General features: G+C 38.0%; 1 protein-coding gene across 1 annotated transcript in view; it reads left to right on the forward strand.

Moving 5' to 3' along the window:
• The window catches only part of LOC125240717 (UDP-glucose:glycoprotein glucosyltransferase), a 31,830-nt gene extending 16,828 nt beyond the window's left edge, over window positions 1–15,002 (forward strand). The window contains exons 18-28 of the mRNA XM_048148743.1: window positions 2,345–2,554; window positions 2,906–3,130; window positions 3,571–3,744; window positions 4,661–4,838; window positions 5,752–5,934; window positions 6,277–6,380; window positions 6,554–6,720; window positions 7,383–7,504; window positions 7,778–7,918; window positions 8,145–8,193; window positions 13,885–15,002. Coding sequence (XP_048004700.1) covers window positions 2,345–2,554; window positions 2,906–3,130; window positions 3,571–3,744; window positions 4,661–4,838; window positions 5,752–5,934; window positions 6,277–6,380; window positions 6,554–6,720; window positions 7,383–7,504; window positions 7,778–7,918; window positions 8,145–8,193; window positions 13,885–13,916 — 1,585 coding nt within the window. The 3' untranslated portion in view covers window positions 13,917–15,002. The remainder of the gene's footprint in view (window positions 1–2,344; window positions 2,555–2,905; window positions 3,131–3,570; window positions 3,745–4,660; window positions 4,839–5,751; window positions 5,935–6,276; window positions 6,381–6,553; window positions 6,721–7,382; window positions 7,505–7,777; window positions 7,919–8,144; window positions 8,194–13,884) is intronic.
• Window positions 15,003–16,324: the final 1,322 nt, after the last annotated feature.

The following is a 16,324-nucleotide window of genomic DNA, read 5'->3' on the forward strand; positions in this document are numbered from 1 at the left end:
AGGGAGTGTTTTAAGAGGATACGGTAGCGAAAATGCTAAAATGGAAAGGAGCCCCCCTTTCAACTTGGGAATTTTAGTTAAATATACAAGTGTTATTAACTAGATTTATCGAAAAAAAATTGTCCATTAAGAACAACTCAGTCAAAAGATATTTCAAAAAAATCTTTAAAATCGAGGTTCCGCTCTCGACTCTTTCCTCCTTCAAAACTTAATCAATCGGAACGAAATTTGAGAATCTGAATAACAATGAAATAATCTATGTCGGACCGTTTAGCTTTTTTGGTTAATTGTTACCAATCTTGAGTATCACACCTTTTTTTGCGCCACAATGAAAAAGGCCGTTTTTGGAATTTTTTGATTGGCTCTAGAATCTTTAAAAAGCAGAGTATCAAAAAAATCAAAACGGTCCGACACAGATAAAAATAATAACAATCTGTGTTGAAAAAATCATTGCTCTATCTTCAAAAACCAGGGAGGAAATAGTCGAGAGCGTTTGTATGGAGAATTGACCCCTACCGTATCGTCTTAAATCGACACGAGTTACGAATTTCCTTTTCGCACGTGTATCGTACGATGTTTTTCAGTACAGATAACCATCCGAAGTTTCGACCTGACATATAATGAATCACTTCTCGCACTTGTGGTTAAAAAGACACCATCTGTACTGAAAAGGTCATTTTTAACAAACTTTTTTTATGCCAATCAAATTCATCCTTAATCAGGATCAGAGTAGGTATATTTTTAATAGCCTAATTCCTGTCCCACTGTTGGGCAAAGGCTACCCTGTTTTTCGCCACTCATCACGACTTAAAAGCTCCTATGCGATCGATAAAAAAATTGTTAGAAAAGTTTCCCCTGCAATTTGTATGAATATGTAAATATTTATTTTTCACATGCTATTCTTATCCATATTCATTGACTCATTTTTTTAGTTAACTCATCCAATGTGAAACTGCATGGAATTGTCCCTCGTCGTTCTGGTTATAAACATAAAATGTTTTTTCTACTTGTCGACTGTAATCTGTCAATTAGGACACCACAGACTAAACTATAAGTGCTAACTGTTCAGTGTTGGATATTCTATGGCAGTTCCGACTCAATTATAATAAGCTCATTATAGTTGACTTTAGTTAACTGTAATAATTTCAAAAATAGAACTTCATACAATTTCTATACTAATTTGCGATACCTGGCAAATTTTCCTGCATCTGAAACACATTTTTTTTTATCTGTTGCGTTATCGGCCAATCAGAGACGGTTATTACAAACAATTGGTTGCTAGGTAATTCGATGTTGATACAACGGTGAACGACTCTCTATTAACATTAATTTTAACTTGCATGAATGATGATATTTCCGTCCATTGATGATGAAGATGATGACTCGTAGAAAAAGTATTGTATACAATAGTGATATAATTAAGCTTTTCACTCTCGTACCGTACTATTAGGCCACTCAGCAAGCTTCGTGGCCTAAACATGGTACTCGACTGAAAAGCTTTGTATTATATCACGATTGTATAAAATACTATTATTCTATCTCGTATTAAGTTAAACGGTAAATTACTAATTTACTATTCAATCCAATGATTCTAAGATATTCTTAGTGGTGGCACCTTAGCCCGTTTATAGCAGCTTATTGATAAACTCGGTGCCGTGTTAAGCCAGGGGAGGCTCTAGCAAATTCTATCCAGAGGCCCTAAAATCTAATATCTCCAAGCATATATGAACATGTTCCTATAGTATATCCTCATTCAGTAGTAGTGTAGTTCATGTTCCTATAGTATGTCTATGTTGTTTCCTGTATTTAGGTGTGCAATAAAGAGTAAATATTTGTTTGTATTGTATTGTACATATATCCAAGTGTGATATTGTATGTGACTTGATATGTGTATTAATAATATTACGTATAGTTCTTTTCTCTAAACTTGCAAGAAAATAAAGAATGATAATTTTATATTAAAGCAACACTTGCTCAGCAAGTGCCATCACTGCTATCATAACCGCTGCTAATATGTACATATACTCGTAGCTTGGTCTGACCTAGGTCTTTACCAAATGTGCGGGGCTCGTAGTATTTCCTAGTTTTGCCTTATGGTTATTCCACCATTGTGTAAGCTTATTGTAGTAACTTCTTTCAATTTTGATACATTAGTTACACTAATTATCTTGAAGAATATTCTTATAGGTACATTCTTGGCTATAAAATAAAAACCTGTTATGTTTACGTTTTTTAAGACCTAAATATACTTATAAAAGATACAAGACCTAGAGTCCTTCTGTTCGCTTTGTATGTAGAATGCAAAAGAAAGTGTAACAAAGAGTTGTTTGTCAATTGTCATCAGTTTCTACCGCTACGTGCTGGAACCCGAGCTGCAGTTCATGAGCACGGGCGCGGCGGCGGGCGGCGCGATCGCGCGCTTCGCGCGGCTGCCGCACGCGCCTCTGCTGTCGCTGGAGCTGCGCACGCCCGCCAACTGGCTTGTCGAGTGCGTCAAGTCCGTCTACGACCTGGACAACATCAGGCTGGCTGACGTCGACACTGTGGTGCACAGGTATGTTTACATTAACCCTCAAGTCACCGGCACCATTTGTACCACAAAAATCAGCTCGCGTCACAGATTTTAAATGCGTCAAGTCCATTTACGAACCCCAAAACTAACATCTTTTGACGTCGATGTCGTAGCACGCTCACAAAGCATATGTATGATACGATGAGACTGGATTACCTCTTTAACTTTCATGTTCGAATTATGCCGTTTCCTATTATGTTCTAGTTGTTATGGTAATATCATGAACCTAGAAACTTATTGAATAGTACTCAGGTATCGGATCCATCGTAGTTCATTTATTAGCAGTCCAAAGATCCACACCACACCATTATTAAGCATAATGTTTTGCGACAGCGAGTTCGAGCTGGAGTACCTGCTGGTGGAGGGGCACGCGTGGGACGCGACGCTGGGCACGCCGCCGCGCGGGCTGCAGCTCGTGCTGGGCTCGCGCGCGCGCGCCGACACCGTCGACACCATCGTCATGGCCAACCTCGGCTACTTCCAGCTCAAGGCCAACCCCGGCGCCTGGACGCTGCGCCTGCGCCCCGGCCGCTCCGACGACATCTACCAGATTATTGGGTAAACTAAATATACAACATTGTGCTAAACATTACTACAACTTTTTACACGTGTAGCGCTGGGACACCTTTGGGTTCTTTGAACAGTATTTTAGTTTGATTCGGAACTTCTTCATGGTAACTTTCTAACAGTACAGTCGCCATCAGATATATCGGTATTATCGGTGCTGCCAAAGGGTTCACAAATATCGGAATACGCATTTTAACGTCTTGACAACATAGGCGTGTACCGATTTTTGTGAGAGCTTTAGCAGCTCCGATATATTTGATAGCGACTGTTCTAGGTTTCGTATTGACATTCTGCATGTTATTGGAAATACGATTCACAGCAGTTCGACGTTTGACGAGTATTGATTAGAGGCTGTAAGGAGAAATGAATAAATATGTAATCAGCATTAAATCCATGCATTCTCATAGACAATATAACCGTGTTTATAACAGGCACGAGAACACTGACACGCCCGCGGGCAGCGAAGAGATCCAAGTGCTGGTGAGCTCGTTCCGCAGCCACGTGATCAAGCTGCGCGTGAGCAAGAAGCCGGACAAGCAGAACCACGACCTGCTCGTCGACAACGAGGACAACGCCACGGGCGGCATATGGAACTCCATCGCCAGGTAACTGCTACTTACAGTACTTACCTAGTAAAGCCGCTTGGTGATACAAGTCACTAAAGTTTTAATCATGTGTTGATGTCAGCAATAATCCTCTGTAATACTCCATTCTTTTTGGTAATGGATTGATAAGCAATAAAGAGGTATTGTTTTTTACTGTGGGAGAAATTTGTAATCGTTTCAAGCTGTTTCTAACAATTTTGTATGCTAAAGCTTTGTATGGTCCGTGAGTGAAGCATGTCAATACATGTATTGGTCTAATGGCTGGTACTACCACGTATATTTATACATTTCTAGTTACACTAGACTAACAACTAATATTTAAATATCCAGATTGCATCATCAAATCAGCTCCATGTCCTTTTTGGCGCTCCTCTTACTATTTGGCGCCTGAAGCAGCCGCTCTACTCTCTCTACCTTATCCGGCCCTGGTTATCAAAATATTGTATAGTCAAATTGTCATCCGATTTACATACGTGTCCATAGTTTCAAGTTCTCGGGAAGTAGTTGAAATTTAACTTGCGCTTACATGCTTAAATACACGACAAGCTATTGAAAACCTTGTAATATTGTAGTTCGCTGGCGGCCGAGTGTCGGTCGCGGGTTTAAATCCTGGCTCGTTCCGGCGAATTTTTTGGAACTTACGTACGAAATATCATGTAATATTTACCACTAGTTTTTCTCTGCATCAAAAAGCATCTTGAAGAAACCTGCACATTTGCGAAGGAATTGTAAGGTGTATGTAAAGTCCCCAATCCACATTAGGCTAGTGCAGTGGGGACTATAGCACGAGCCCTTTCATGCATGAGAAGAGAGGAATTATTATTTATGTTGTAAAATAAAACTATGGAAACGGATTAAATCGGAGTAACTATCGCGGTAACCGAAGACAATATTATTTATGCTATTAATATTGTAGTTCGTTCGGCGGCGGCGAGGAGCCGGAGACGCAGGACGAGACGATCAACGTGTTCTCGGTGGCGTCGGGGCACCTGTACGAGCGCTTCCTGCGCATCATGATGCTGTCCGTGCTCAAGCACACCAAGTCGCCCGTCAAGTTCTGGTTCCTCAAGAACTACCTCAGCCCCTCGCTAAAGGTTCCTTCATTTGTCATCAAAATAAGCCAATTACAAATATACATTATTGTTCAATATAAAATACACAAAAAGACATCATTATGAACATGGTACAGACCATTCTCCTTAAGCTCATTGAACAAGTAAATATGAGAGTTTGGCGCCATGCGGCGGTTAGCCATTTGATCTCCTTTGTTTTAAATGATGTCCACATTTATTTTACAACTCGTGGTACAGTATTTTAAACGAAGCGCCAAGGTGCCTTGAGTTTAGATGTCGATTCTATCACCTGTCTGTGTTTATAGTAACATAATGGTAAAGATTGTCAGTTTTTACTTAGATTAGAATTCAATGAAAATATTTGAATATAGATGTCACGCTCCGAGCTAATTACACACGAAATTCGAAGAAGTTGTAAAATCCTACTTGAATAAACGAATATTTTACTTTTTACTATACTTACACTATTTGAGAATAAAAATATGGCTCGTTATTATATAGGTTAAGACGATACAGGAGGGGTCATTTCTCCATACAAACGCTCTCGACTATTTCCTCCCTGGTTTTTGAAGATAGAGCAATGATGTTTTCAACACAGATTATTATTATTTTTATATTTATGTGACGGACCGATTTGATTTTTTTGTTATTCTTATCTTAGCAATATCTTTTAACTGAGTTGTTCTTAATGGACATTTTTTTTCGATAAATCTAGATAATGACACTAGTATATTAAACTGGAATTCCCAAATTGAAAGGACATTTCATTTTAGCATTTTCGCTCCTGTAGCGTCCTAATATTTATAAAACATCCAACTTTTGATAGATCGATAATAGCTATTCTTGTGTTTCTAAAACTGAGGGAGGCATATTATAGTTGACTAGGAATATTGAAACGCACGAATCGTTTTAAAGTAGTAATGTGCGGTTGTAGGACATCCTGCCGTACATGGCGCAAGAGTACGGGTTCGAGTACGAGCTGGTGCAGTACCAGTGGCCGCGCTGGCTGCAGCGGCAGCGCGACCGCCAGCGCACCATCTGGGGCTACAAGATCCTCTTCCTCGACGTGCTCTTCCCGCTGCACGTCAAGAAGATCATCTTCGTCGACGCTGACCAGGTGCGTTCTATTTGTGCTTGTAGCTTAAACAAACCTTACGTGACACGTTGTATAATATTAAATATATATTCGGAGAAATATGAGGAAACCGAAAGATATTAACAGCACACTTTTGAGACCAAGAAGGATGAAATGTAATATGGTTTAGGTAAAATATGATTAGGAAAATACAATTAAAATCTTTTGATTTCCTCATGATACTCCGCGTGTTGTTGATATGTTTAGTATTATATTTGGTCTCAATAAAAAAAGGAACAGAAGTATATAACTTGACTTAACGGTAGTCCTAATTTAGTACATAATTAAATACCATTTTTTTTAATATTTATTTTTTTGTGGTAGATCGTCCGCGCAGACCTAAAGGAGCTCGTAGACTTAGACTTGGGCGGTGCGCCCTACGGGTACACGCCGTTCTGTGATAGCCGAAAGGAAATGGAAGGATTCAGGTATGCAAAAATGTAGTAGGTACGTACAAAATTCTGTGGTGCTGACAATGTTACTGGCTACATTTACATTTGCACGCTAAGTGTCCAAATATCACATATGTCCAAGTATGTCGTCATTCCTCAGTGGTAGTGTGACCTTAGCTGATTAATAGTAAAATGCGGTTTTCTCGTAGGTTCTGGAAGCAAGGGTACTGGCGCAACCACCTGCAGGGCCGCAGCTACCACATCAGCGCGCTGTACGTGGTGGACCTGAAGCGGTTCCGCCGCATCGCCGCCGGCGACCGGCTGCGCGGCCAGTACCAGGCGCTCAGCCAGGACCCCAACAGTCTTTCCAATCTAGGTCAGTTATCTGTTCGCCAACCTGCTGATTTGTACATTTAGGGTCGGTTGCACCAAACCGTCTGTCTGCGTTAAAGCGTTCGTTAAATTTTATTGTATGGGAAAATCCATAGACGTCTGCTGCGTGACGATGATGTGTCTGTCAAATGTGGTTGATGCAACTGGCCCTTATCCATTCCAAAGGTCTCCGCTTTATCGAGAAAAGATGAGCGTGCCTTTTACTTAACAATGAATAGTCGTAAACACATAAGTATTTTTCTAAAATTATTCACATCCCAGCCAGTTAAAAAGAAGTCTCAGATGACAGGGTATTGCCGAACCAGGCGAATATATAATATCTAATAATAGTTAAATAAATAATAACGACCGGTCTGGCTCAGTCGGTAGTAACCCTGTCTGCTAAGCCGTGGTCCTGGGTTCGAATCCCGGTAAGGGCATTTATTTGTGTGATGAGCACAGATATTTGTTCCTGAGTCATGGATGTTTTCTATGTATATAAGTATGTATTTATCTATTTAAGTATGTATATCGTCGCTTAGCACCCATAGTACAAGCTTTGCTTAGTTTGGGACTAAGTTGATCTGTGTAAGGTGTCCCCAATATTTATTTATTTATTTTATTTATTATTGATTAATTTTAATTATTAGTTTTTGTTTCCTACAGATCAGGATTTACCGAACAACATGATTCATCAAGTGGCGATAAAATCCCTACCACAAGAGTGGCTCTGGTGCGAAACATGGTGCGATGAAAATTCAAAACCACAAGCGAAAACAATTGATTTGGTAATTTAATAATTAAACATTAATAATAATTAGTCAGTTTAACATGCAATAACACACATAAAAGTAGAAATGTATAGGTATTCAATGTGTAGGTTATTCACCACGACAACGAAGAGAAAATAACGCCATTGAGTTGTCGACCTGGTAAAACCGAGGGGGGAAAATCGGCAATGTTTTTTCGAATGGAATGATTTTATTTTCGATTTGTCATGTATATCGTGAGACGGCGTTGCTTATAAAATGAACATAAGACCGTTTGATTTTGTTGTGCAGTGTAATAACCCGATGACGAAGGAGGCGAAGCTGTCAGCGGCGATGCGCATCGTGCCCGAGTGGAGCGAGTACGACGCCGAGGTGAAGGCGCTGCAGGCGCGCGTGCGCCGCGGCCTCTACCAGGCCGCCGACCACGAGCAGGTGCGTCTCCATCGACAACACTAGTACAGTAGCCAGGTTATGAGACGAGTAGGACTTGCGCCCCGCCTCGTAGCCACATGCAAGTAGACCGAGCGGTTATCTTCATTATAACTATTCTCAAAGGGGAAAGTTTTATACTTATTTAATGTTCTAAGCGGGTGATATTAGCAAATAACGAGCAGAAAAAAAACATTAAAAATGATATGACAATGTGTGTTTGTTTCAGGAAATCGAGATCAATATTCACGAGCCGATGACAACCAGTGACGATACAGGTGCATCCTACATTTTTATTAATAATTAAAGTACGGTACATTTTTCGAATTCGGTTTAAGATTGACTACTTATTAACGGATGATTTCTAAGAGAATGATGTTTTTTTTAATTATTGTACTGTACGCTATGCTCATATCGTCGGGTGACAACCAAAACTCACTAATTACAAAAATGTAAAAATCAACCCATTCCGCTACATATTTGGTTGTTACCCGGCGATATTGTGCATTCACTGCGCCATGTTTCACTAGAAATACTCTAAAATCCTAGTTTTCTAACGTCTCTGTAGTTAGGTACTGTTAAGCATAACTACAGACTGACCAAAAAGAGTAGAAACGAAAAAGTGGCAACCATAGAGTATATTGAATAGTATGGTCAAAGAGGATCGAGTATTATAGAGAGTTACTGTCGAAGTAAACTGTGTAATCACAGTGCATAGACTGCCATCTCTTGACACAGGCTTAAAACTTTTGAACCTCAGTTTTGACAATTTGGCCCATATTCTTAGCTTGATATGTGTTAAAATGTCAAATATTAATATTAGCGCCATCTAGCTGAGCGTACCCCAAAGGTGTAATGTAATGCCGTTTCCGGTTCACTTGAACCTAAATTCAAATTACCCTATTGCGCAGTACAACATAAGGTCAAAAACACATATACTCGTAAACACCTAAATTCAAAATAAACTAACACCAGAATACTTTAGTCCCAAAACACCCTAAAAACAAAAAGAACTTATCTTGATTATGTACTACTCCTGCATCACCTAAATGTCATAAGAGTTGAAACTCGGATCAAACTAATCCCATAATACACCATTCTCTAAAATAAAACAGTCTTAAAACACGCTAGTATCAAAACACCCTAAAATGTTTAAAGCTCACTCCTAATTCTAGAACACTTAGTACAGTCAGTAGCTGAAGTTGACACACCCTTATTATATTTACAATAAAGTCGCGTCTAGATTGCATTCATCGTTAGGATATTTTAGGGTATTTTGGGACTAGCTTGTTTTGGAACTATTGTATTTTGAAAATCGTGTAGAACATGAATCGTGTCTTACGGGAATAGCTTGTTTGGGCCTTCTGCTTTTATGACAGTAGGCGATCGTGATAATAGTCTATAATAGAGATACGTTCGTTTTGAATTTAGACTTTTAGAGTGTTTTGGGACTTGGGTATTTCGGTGTTAGGCTATTTTGAATTTATGTTTATATGAGAATATGTGTTTTTGACTTTATGTTGTACTGTGCAATAGGGTAATTTGAGTTTAGGTTCAAATGAACCGGAAACGTAATGCCATCTAGGCAAAGAATATAATACTCACTAGAAGAAGAACGCCAACTCCATACAAAAAAAAATCCCCCTTCCAATCACTAGTGGCGGTCTCAATCAAAGTCCAACGGACATTAATGGAACTAAAATTGACAACCGGTTTAGCGCATGCGCGCATCCAGGGGGGGTGTCATGTCATGGAACCATCAATGACCGAAATGAACTGAATCTTTCCGTGGTCTGAGAATCGGTCTTTGCTCATTTAGTTCAGTATAGGATCGGCGAGCGCGAACGGTTTGGATCGAGAACGAATGTGTGACTGCGTCGACCGAGAGCGAGAGCTATTTAGCAGAGCAACAAAAAAAGTCAAGTTTTCATATTAAATTTCGGTTACTTACAACCTTTCGGCCCGGAATGTTACTATCTGTGGACTATTCGTATCATTTTGACACTATTCGGTCCCATTCGTTCTGATCTTTCCGACCGCAGTGATCGCTGGTCTGGCTGAACTAAATGAGCAAAAGACCTAAAAGAGCGAACTAGTTCGTGGGAGCGATTGAACGAGATCGGAGCGCTCCGATCAACGAACGAAACGGCACAAGCCTAATATTTATGGCGGGATTTTTAAATAGGTTTGACGTTTTCATTATTAATCTGAGCAAGAAAAGCCAACTTATATTCCAAGTTCCAAAATTAACAGTAAAATTTACAATGTAATTACATATAAATAACCATAGAATATCGTTCGCTAGTTTGCGGGTGGTACAGCGACATCTAGCGAAATACTTATACATTTTATGACAACAAGTCATTACCTAGTTTGCAGGGCCAGTGACATCTAGCGAACAACTTGCACTGTAATTGTTTTTCACGCCCTCTATCGTTAAGTTTCCTAAACATATCCTAAGTACATGGGATTTACTATTTCCTTTGACTGAAAACACCGTGGTGGCAACATCGTTGTGTCGTCCCGTTTTCTCACACATATTGATTTGAAAGGGGTCATACTAAAGCCTGACCAGAAATATGTATACTTATGACTATGCGCCATGTTGCGGAATTTGTTTGGAACTAATTTCTTCATACCAAAGAGGATCGAGTATTATAGAGAGTTACTGTCGAAGTAAAATGTGTAATCACAGTGCATAGACTGCCATATTAGCTTGCGCCATCTAGCTGAGCGTACCCCAAAGGTGTAATGCCATCTAGGCCACCGTACCTTTTTCTGTATGGTACTGAGGTACGTTTTTTTCTTAGACTTTATCTGTCTATAGGGAGTTATATATGTTTTGTTCATACTAAACTGAACTGTCATCGCATACATCAGATTCAGAATAGCAGCGTCCTCCTGACAACACTCATATATTTGTGGTCAGGCTTTACAATGTTGTCACTTTTTAGGGTTCCGTAGTCAGCGCCGGCCCGTGCACTCGATCAGGGTAGAGCGAGTTTGAGTTTCGGCGCCCTTGGGAAGAAGTCTCACTACGTAGGAAAATAAATCGCGAGCGTAGCGAGCGCGAAATTTTTTTCATAGTAATGCCGTAATTTGAAGATTAACGCAATACCGAATTTATGGATTTCATCATAGTGCGAAAGGGACAAATGCTTGAACTTTCGTAGTCGCACCCTAGTATAGTTACGTGTGAAATAACAAGCAAAATGAAGCACTATAGTGGCTAAGTCAGGAAGGCAGATTCGGAATTTGTAAAAGAGATACAAAATAATATCAAACAAGGAAATAATGATAACCTAACATTATTAATAGCCTTTTTCACAGCCGCAATTGTCCAAGTATACATATTCATACCGTACCTCCCTGTTTGCAGTACCAAACTATCATTGTACGTCTTCCAACCCCAGGATGATAAAGAGAAGATAATTATAAATAGTAAGCGCGAGCGAAGTGAGCTCGATTTTTTTTCCTATTGACTCAATTAATTATTCCCCGCCAGCGGGGAATCCGCGAACTTTCAAGCTTTTATCGTCTGGAGAGCTGCGGTCTTTTACATATTTTGGGGTATTTTGACTTCACAGGGCGCCTATGTTCCCGACTTTTAGGCCTTATACTTCGCCATTACTATTATTTTTATAATACTAAGAGTTAATTAAGAGATTAACTGCGGACTCGATCGTCACCGTGGGGATGCCCATTTCGGTATTTTGACACTAAGTCATTCCTGATCTCACGGATCTGCGTAACTCCCTGAAATTCGCTCACTGCATCTGCTGTGACCACTGAACTCAAGGTCTCAGATTGCGACCTTTCGAGGCTCTAAGCTAGGTCCAAACCCGAATCTGGCCACTGCTTTACGTCTATCCTTCACCCGAACTATCGGGTAGACTCATAGTTTTTGCATTTGGACAGCGACGTAACTTTGCCGTTCGCCGCACAACAACGTGGTTCGTCAAGGGAAAGAATAATCACCACACTTATAACATCAACAGGCTACAGTTTCTGGAAAAAGTCTTGTTGGTTGTCATACTGAACAGTGTCTTCCTGGAGGAATAATGGCCAAGCTTGAAAACTTGATCCGCAGACTCAACATTTATCGGTTAACTTGGTGCGTAAGGAACTGTTTCCAACCAAAATTAATAACCAGCATCCCACCAACATCGCCAGCACTACAAAAACATACGCTCCTTGTCGCAGAAAACAAGTTATTTTATACATAGATATTTCTGAAGCCCCCTACAGAAGTTGTCGAAAATTATCTCTGGAGTCCTCGGAAAGAGTCGAAAATTATCTCTGGAGTCCTCGGAAAGGACAATTGCTATTAATACAAATGTTATGTTAAGTGCATTTAAGTTCTTTTACGTATTAAAATAAAAATTATGTGATGGTCAAGTTTACGGGGGTCGTCTAAATATACCTAAACTCGAAATAAAAAACTAATAATGTATATAAATACTAAAAACATTGATTCTGAATAGTAATATAGTAAGTTGTGAGTTATGATCAAAATAAATAATCAGTCTTGCGTGTATAGCGGTACGAAACGATACGATGCATCACATATCAAGTGCAAAGACGTCTTTCAAACCCGCGCGCTTCATTTTCAATGCGTATAGTTTAAAAACTACTGAACGGATTTTAATGTTTTTTTGTTTTTTTTTCCAGATGTTAATATCAGATTTTATTTAAATAAATAAAAATGTTACCATATGGTAGAAAAACTATTTGTAAATTTCGTGAGAATAAAAAAAAATTGAAAATTTCATATTTTTTTTATTATTCGGCCGCCATCTTTATTTTTTAAATGATTTTAATTTTTATATAAATAAATGTTTTAATACAAACTGATAGCTACCCCAACCATTAAAATCGGTGCAGCCGTTATGTTTCCAAAATTGTTTACATCACGTGCGAAAACGTCTTTCAAATCAGCGCTCCATTTCAAATGAGTATAGTTCAAAAACTTCTCAACGGATTTTCATGATTTTTATTTTATTATATAGATCAATAGGTCAGATTTAATTTAAATACATAAAAACATATCATAGAAAATTTATTGGTAAATTGCACGAGAATGAAAAAAAAAGTTTGAAATTTTTTCTTATTATTCGGCCGCCATCTTAATTTTTTTTATGACTTTATTTTTTTATATTAATTTACGCTTCAATACGATGCGATAGACACCCCAACCATCAAAATTCGTTACGATTCTAAAAACTTTTTATGCGGCGCCATTTTGGAAAATGTCCGCCATCTTGAATTCTAGTGATGAAATCGTGTTTCCTCGGATGAAAACGTTTTTATTGGTCCCTAGTATCACTGTGCAAAGTGGCTTGCTTTCTGCATAAAATGCAGTTTTTTTCCGTAAGCCCTATGACTACTAGGAACCCTTATAGTTTCGCCATGTCTGTCTGTCCGTCCGTCCGTCCGTCCGTCCGTCCGCGGATAATCTCAGTAACCGTAAGCATTAGAAAGCTGAAATTTGGTACCAATATGTATATCAATCACGCCAACAAAGTACAAAAATAAAAAATGGAAAAAAATGTTTTATTAGGGTACCCCCCTACATGTAAAGTGGGGGCTGATATTTTTTTTCATTCCAACCCCAACGTGTGATACATTGTTGGATAGGTATTTAAAAATGAATAAGGGTTTACTAAGATCGTTTTTTGATAATATTAATATTTTCGGAAATAATCGCTCCTAAAGGAAAAAAAAGTGCGTCCCCCCCTCTAACTTTTGAACCATATGTTTAAAAAATATGAAAAAAATCACAAAAGTAGAACTTTATAAAGACTTTCTAGGAAAATTATTTTGAACTTGATATGTTCAGTAGTTTTTGAGAAAGATACGAAAAACTACGGAACCCTACGCTGAGCGTGGCCCGACACGCTCTTGGCCGGTTTTTTAATTTCTACTCTTTGGTCAGACATAATAATATGTTGTTTGTTTTGGTTTTACAGGTAGTCTTCACGATGTTCACACGGAGTTATGATGAGGTGGATGTATATATAATATTCTAATTTTGTAGCTGATGTCGGTTTTTGTTATACGTCACAAGCAATAATATGTGTGTATATTAAGACAATTATATATTTTGAACAATACATTTACACAAAATAAATTTTTTAATGCTCAATCCGTTAAGGTAAACGTTTGAAGGTGCGATAGAGGTATATTAACTTAAATATTTTTAGAAATATTGTAGTAAACATGTTCGTTTAGAAAATCAATCGTAATTGAAAGCTGCCAATAAATATATGCCCGATGTTTCCACTTACCGCTCTTATCTATAGTATACTAGCTAATACATTATTTATACATATACCTAAATATTAAGTTCGTTTCACATTAACCGACATGAGTTTTTAGCACGTAAGAATAGTATGTTTCAAGTGATTGTAATGCATGGTGGTTGAAAACATGTAATGACGTGAGAATGTAATGATTTAATTGTTTTGTTATGAATTTAAGAGGTACACGCCTGCAGTGTTTTTGTCGCACGTTTGTTGTAAGGCGGGCAATCGCGACTGGGGGACGAGTTTCAACTACTCCATTTTTTTCCATGTTTAACATTTTTTAAATTATCAAATAGAAGAGTGTCCACTGGTCATAAGGCACGCCTTTTCAGTGGATATATATGGAGCTTAAGTTAATAGTGCAAAACATGGCATAAAGTCTAGCGGGTGAAATATGCCCCCTAGTCATAATTGTCCCGCTGTACCCTTACATTGTTTTATTTAACATTAATACTTCTGCAACTTAATTTACATGTTATGGAATTATTGTTAGTATAATCAACGGCATATCTTATTTCGACCATAATAAAAGTACCTATGCAATAAATTACTTGCATATAATCTTGGCAAGAAACGAATGCTAGTATTTACCTGCAGCCTTGTACCGCAAACACGCTGCGATCAAATTTGTAGCCTTTCGAGAATGCGAAAGGTTAGTAATAAGGTTGTTGATTTTCACATTACTGTAACTTTTTAGTTCGAAATTTAGTTTCCGTTTTTATATAAATTGTAAATGGATGTATATTATTCACAAATAATTGGAAATATTGTTGTGATATTGATTAGCATATTTTATTTTTATAGCCAAGAAATAACGTTTAGTAGCACACCACATTTAACAATACAATATTAAATTACCAGTCACATTGTTTAAGTGATACGTACTTAGTCAGGTCTGAAGTTCTGCTACAAAGCTTTTGACTTTTAAAATGCCAGACAACTAATAAAATAAACCTATTTTAAAGCCTGTGTAATAGTCATTCATTAATACGTAATATAATTTGTTTAAACATGTAGTTTATTATTTAGTATTTATTAACGTTGGATTGTCCTTAGTCAGAAATATGCGCCAAAATAGTGAAAGATTACATATATGTATTTTATAGAAGGGAATAAAGTTCACATTCACAAAATACATTCAATCTTTAATTATACTGCTGTTTGTGTCTGCCAAGTCTGTATCAGTATTTCGTCACTACTTTTAAAAAATCTCGTATCTCACGCTGTTCCTCAAAGTTAAAACGCAGTAAGTCTATATGCATTCCATACATACTTACTACAATTTTCTTTTCATTGACAGACGAAGATACAAGTTTTTTTAAAAGTAGTGACGATTTGTTTTCACTTCATAGACAACTAAGGGTAACTTTTATGACCTGTCTAAGTACCTACAGTTAGATGATAGAGCATTAGGTGTCGGTAAAATAGAGCGTCAAAGGAAAAACGTGTCTAGAAATTTTGAATTCGCTCGTTCATGCCTTTCCTTTTTTTTTGTAGCTTTGCCCAACTAGAAGATTTTTTTCTTTACACTGTCATAACATTCATATATTTTCTCTCTGATACGATCCAAATACGAATGTGTTGCGTATGTGATAAAAAGGCTAGCAACATAAATTACGTTTCCTTATGGACTAAGAGCGCTGAGCCGCCAGACCTTCAAATTTTCTCAAGGATTAAACATATGGGATTATGTAGAGATCGTATTGACATTTATTTTAATGTCTGCGTGTTTGCTAGTTCGGCACGGTGGCCATTTATCAGCTACCATAAAAAGAAACCAGACTAATTTTTTTATGTATCTACGTGTTAGAAATTTATAATCATTAATCATCGTTGTCAGACTATTTCCGCTGGCCTGTGGTAGAAAAACAGGCTAGAGAATTTAAGAAAAGTTAGTAGTACTTATGGTTACTTTTTTGGTAGTTCCGGGCTCTTGCTCCATTACGCGCTAAAGGCAACCTACTGCAAAATGTACGTGAACATTGTCACCGGTAAAAACGATTTACATTTATGGTCACGTTAAAGTAGAAGGATGGTAACCATTTTGAAGCATTTTGAACCATAGATTAGGGTTTTGACGACCTGTCTTGCCTAGCGCGTAGTG

The sequence above is a fragment of the Leguminivora glycinivorella genome, chromosome Z (assembly GCF_023078275.1).
Source record: "Leguminivora glycinivorella isolate SPB_JAAS2020 chromosome Z, LegGlyc_1.1, whole genome shotgun sequence".
NCBI lineage: Eukaryota > Metazoa > Arthropoda > Insecta > Lepidoptera > Tortricidae > Leguminivora > Leguminivora glycinivorella.